The 3,683-nt window shown below is 63.0% G+C and overlaps 1 protein-coding gene and 1 long non-coding RNA gene across 2 annotated transcripts in view; one reads left to right on the top strand and one right to left on the bottom strand.

Moving 5' to 3' along the window:
• Positions 1-52: 52 nt before the first annotated feature.
• On the top strand, positions 53-3,119 carry LOC113212957 (uncharacterized). Its single transcript, XM_026431837.2, has 7 exons — positions 53-304; positions 399-735; positions 946-1,125; positions 1,224-1,422; positions 1,507-1,716; positions 1,786-2,070; positions 2,171-3,119. The coding sequence occupies exons 1-7, from the start codon at positions 100-102 to the stop codon at positions 2,915-2,917; spliced, it is 2,163 nt and encodes a 720-aa protein (XP_026287622.1). The 5' UTR covers positions 53-99; the 3' UTR covers positions 2,918-3,119.
• The window catches only part of LOC127751713 (uncharacterized), a 13,614-nt gene continuing 10,123 nt past the window's right edge, over positions 193-3,683 (bottom strand). The window contains exon 3 of the long non-coding RNA XR_008012226.1: positions 193-341. This is a non-coding gene — a long non-coding RNA (uncharacterized LOC127751713). The remainder of the gene's footprint in view (positions 342-3,683) is intronic.

Genomic DNA, 3,683 nt, shown 5'->3' with positions numbered 1-3,683 from the left:
GGGGGCTCGAAGCCAACACGTCAACACGTCTTGTCTATCTAGCCATCCATAACTATAAGTCACCTTTGCTCCTTTCGGCTTCCTCTGCCCCACACAGGCATGGTGCGGCGAGCGCTGGCGCTGTTCAAGGCCTCCTTGGCCGTGGCGGGATGCGGGGCGCTGGCGCTGCTGTACTTCCTGGCCTCGGACCCCAGCGGCGAGCTGGTCCACCCGACGGGCCTCCAGATTCCGCTCATGGCCCCCCTGGGTACCGTGAGCAACCTGGGCCACCAGCACAGGGAAGGCGCCACCGCCAACCAGTCAGGTGAGGACCAGCTGGGCGCGGAGGAGTACACCGACATCTGAAACAGGAAGGACAGAATAAACCTTGACACCTCCGTCTCTCTTTGTCGGCGCAGGCCTGCCCCCGCCCGGGTACTTGGTGTACAGCCCAGTCTGCCGCATCCCGGACACGGACCCGTACCACCCGTCGCTGCAGAAGCTGGTGCAGCGCGAGGACCCCGTCGTGTGCTCGGCGCTGCCGCCGCTGACCTACACCCGGCTGGTGGCGTTCGCCGACGTCGACGCCCCGGGGTACCCGCTGGCCATGCACCTGCTCCGCCTCGACGACGACCTTCTGCCCAAGTACATGCCCAGGTTCTACCACAACATCACCTGCTGCTACCAGAGCGTCACCCGTGTCGACCCGGCACCCAACGCCAAAGCCTTCGATAAGGAAGTCGACAATAAGTATAAGTAAGTACCAGGCCGTTGGTTTGCCGCGTCCACTTTGCGTAGTAATTCCGTATGAGTTCGGCGTGTACACGCGGCAGTCTTAGCTACGGAGATAGGCGGGACGAATATGCCATCTCTGACAACAACAGTTAGTTGTTCTTTCGCGGCCATAAGTCTCTGCGTACACAAGCTGTTGTTGCAGGAAATCACGCACCGCTTTGTCTGCCACAGCATGGGGCGCTGCGAGGACCTGGTGGGCGAGGCGCAGCTAGACCCAGAGGTCGAGTTCGTCATCGTGCGTTGTTCGGCGAGCCGGCCGGGCTGGCGCACCAAGAAGGTCTACACCAACATGCACGCCGTGGTCGCGCCCAAGGCCTCGGTGCGAGCGAAGCTCCGAGCGCACCCTGCCCGGTTAGTATCTCTGCTCTGAGTGGTAGCGTCCAGGTCGCCGTCAGCCAGCCACATGCAGGCTCACGAACGATCACTGGTCACCATCCCGGCTGTTGCAGGGAGCCCGGAGACCCTCGCCTGTCCGTGCTCATCATCGGCGTGGACTCGGTGTCCAGGCTCAACTACTTCCGCACCATGCCGCGCACCTCGGACCTGCTGCGCCAGTACGGCTGGTACGAGCTGCGCGGCTACAACAAGATCGAGGACAACACCTTCCCCAACCTCATGGCCATCCTCACGGGCATGACGCGGCCCGAGGTGCGTCCGCGCTGCGCTAGCTAGGCGCTGGGTGTTTAGGAGGGGTTCACGAGGACACGGTTACAGCCGTCCCTGCTCCCCCAGGTGGAGGCCACGTGCTTCCAGACGGCCATGACGCCGATGGACAGCTGCCCGATCATGTGGGGCAACTTCTCGCGAGAGGGCTACGTGACGGCCTACGTGGAGGACGAGCCCACCATCGGCACCTTCAACTACAAGAAGGCCGGGTTCGCGCACGCGCCCACCGACTACTACATGCGGCCCTTCTTGCTGGCCGCCCAGGAGCACATGGAGGTAGGTGTCGGGGGCAACGCGTCGCGCATGCGCACGGGGTCAGCCACAGCTGACGGCCTCCTTGTTCAGGTGCGGAGGCTGCACCGGCTGGGCGCCTGCCTGGGGCCCTCCACCGCGGCGGAGCACATCCTCGGCTACGCGTCCAGCATGGCCACGCTGCTCCGGGACCACCTGTACTTTGCGCTCTTCTGGATGAACTCGTTCAGCCACAACAGCGTCAACTCGCCCAGCGCCATGGACGAGCGCCTCTTCCACTTCTGGCGGGACCTGCTGCGGTCCGGGGCGCTGCGCAACACCATGGTGCTGTTCCTCAGCGACCATGGCATGCGCTTCGGCAAGATCCGGGAGACTGAGGTGAGCGCAGTGGGGGGAATATAGTCGAGCCCATCGCGGCGGCGCGGCCAGGCGCAGCGCCCGCCGGGCAGGCAACCCAACCGCCTCGGCTGTGTTGCAGGTCGGGTGGCTGGAGGAGCGCCTGCCGTTCATCAACGTGTGGCTGCCCGAGGCCTTCCGGCAGCGCTACCCGGACCTGGAGCGGGGGATGCGCCTCAACCAGGACCGGCTGACCACGCCGTGGGACGTGCACATCACGCTGCGCGACGTGCTGCGCGCGCCCTGGGCCCGACCCCAGGACCCGCCCCTGGACTCCGGGGGGTGCGCGGCGTGCCCCGGGTGCTCGTCCCTCTTCCGGCCCGTGGCCGCGGAGCGGAGCTGCACCGACGTGGCCGTCGAGCAGCACTGGTGCACGTGCACCGAGTACCGCGTCCTCTCCACCGAGGACAAGAGCGCGCGCGCCGCGGCACAGCACGTCGTGCGGTTCATCGAGGACAAACTGGGCGAGCGGGCCAACGGCGCCGTCCTGAGCGCGGGCTGGCACTGCGCGTCGCTCTCCCTCAAGCGCGTCAAGTCAGTCCGAGGCCGCGAGCTGGACCGCTCCGCCCAGGACTTCATCGTCATCATGGAGACCACCCCCGGCCGGGCCGTGTTCGAGGCCACGGTGCGCGTCAACCGGACCGGGGGCGGCGAGAACGACAAGCAGAGCGTGCAGTACGACCTGCTGGGCTCCATCAGCAGGATCAACGAGTTCTGGGAGCACAGCCACTGTATCCATAGCGCCGACCTCAAGAAGTACTGCCACTGCGCCAAGGGGCCAAAGGCCAAGGCCCCCGACAAGGTCAAGACGCGCGCAAAGGGCGGGTAGACAGACTTTAGCTTAGTGACAACGACTGAGTCAGATCATGACGGAAGAAATAATCTGTGGTATAGTTCTGTAGTAGGAGGCCCCACACACTGCAAACGCAAATCCATCAACGTGCATTTCATCGGCTGAAACGAATGCAGTGTGTTCTGTCTGGGCCTCGGAATGTTTCTATTTTTCTATAGATAAAACACGTTTCCTTAGACCGTGGCTACTTTCATTCCCATTCCTCTCGTGCAGTTGCGCCTTGCAGGAAGGCAACTTTTTCGTCTCAAAGCCACTCGGAGCTGTAGTCAAGTCGTGTGGGCGTACACCGCCCGCCCAAACGGAGCGCAACACGGAGCCATTGATAAAAGCTACAAACCATTCATCAGGGTCCTCAATAAGGCTTCAGTCTTTAACGAACAACTACCATCGAGAAAGAGGTAATGGCTTTGCGGTTAAACTAACAAAATGAGGCAGGGAAAAACGCTTTGAGACCCCCCGTTCTCATAAAAAATATTGAGTGGCACTAACCCACAAAGCATCGAAATTTCTCATCAAACTCAGTACAAAAGTGATGCATCGTCTTGGCGGTCGTCCCACGAATCCTGTTCTTGATGTGCACGTCCGGTTTTCGGCGTGGACGTGGCGGGGACGTTGGCGGGCGGGGCGTGGCCAAGCGGGGTAGCATAGCGCCGTCACCGCCGAGCCGAGCTCGTGTGTCCGGTGGGACCCGGTCAGCTCCAGCCGGAACAGCCCAGGGGCGGTAGGGGGGAGGGGGGGAGGG

Source organism: Frankliniella occidentalis, unplaced genomic scaffold, assembly GCF_000697945.3.
Source record: "Frankliniella occidentalis isolate FOCC.00 unplaced genomic scaffold, Focc_3.1 Scaffold763, whole genome shotgun sequence".
NCBI classification, from domain to species: domain Eukaryota; kingdom Metazoa; phylum Arthropoda; class Insecta; order Thysanoptera; family Thripidae; genus Frankliniella; species Frankliniella occidentalis.
The sequence above is the reverse complement of the archived record's forward strand: the minus strand, read 5'-3'. Positions and strand labels throughout refer to the sequence as shown.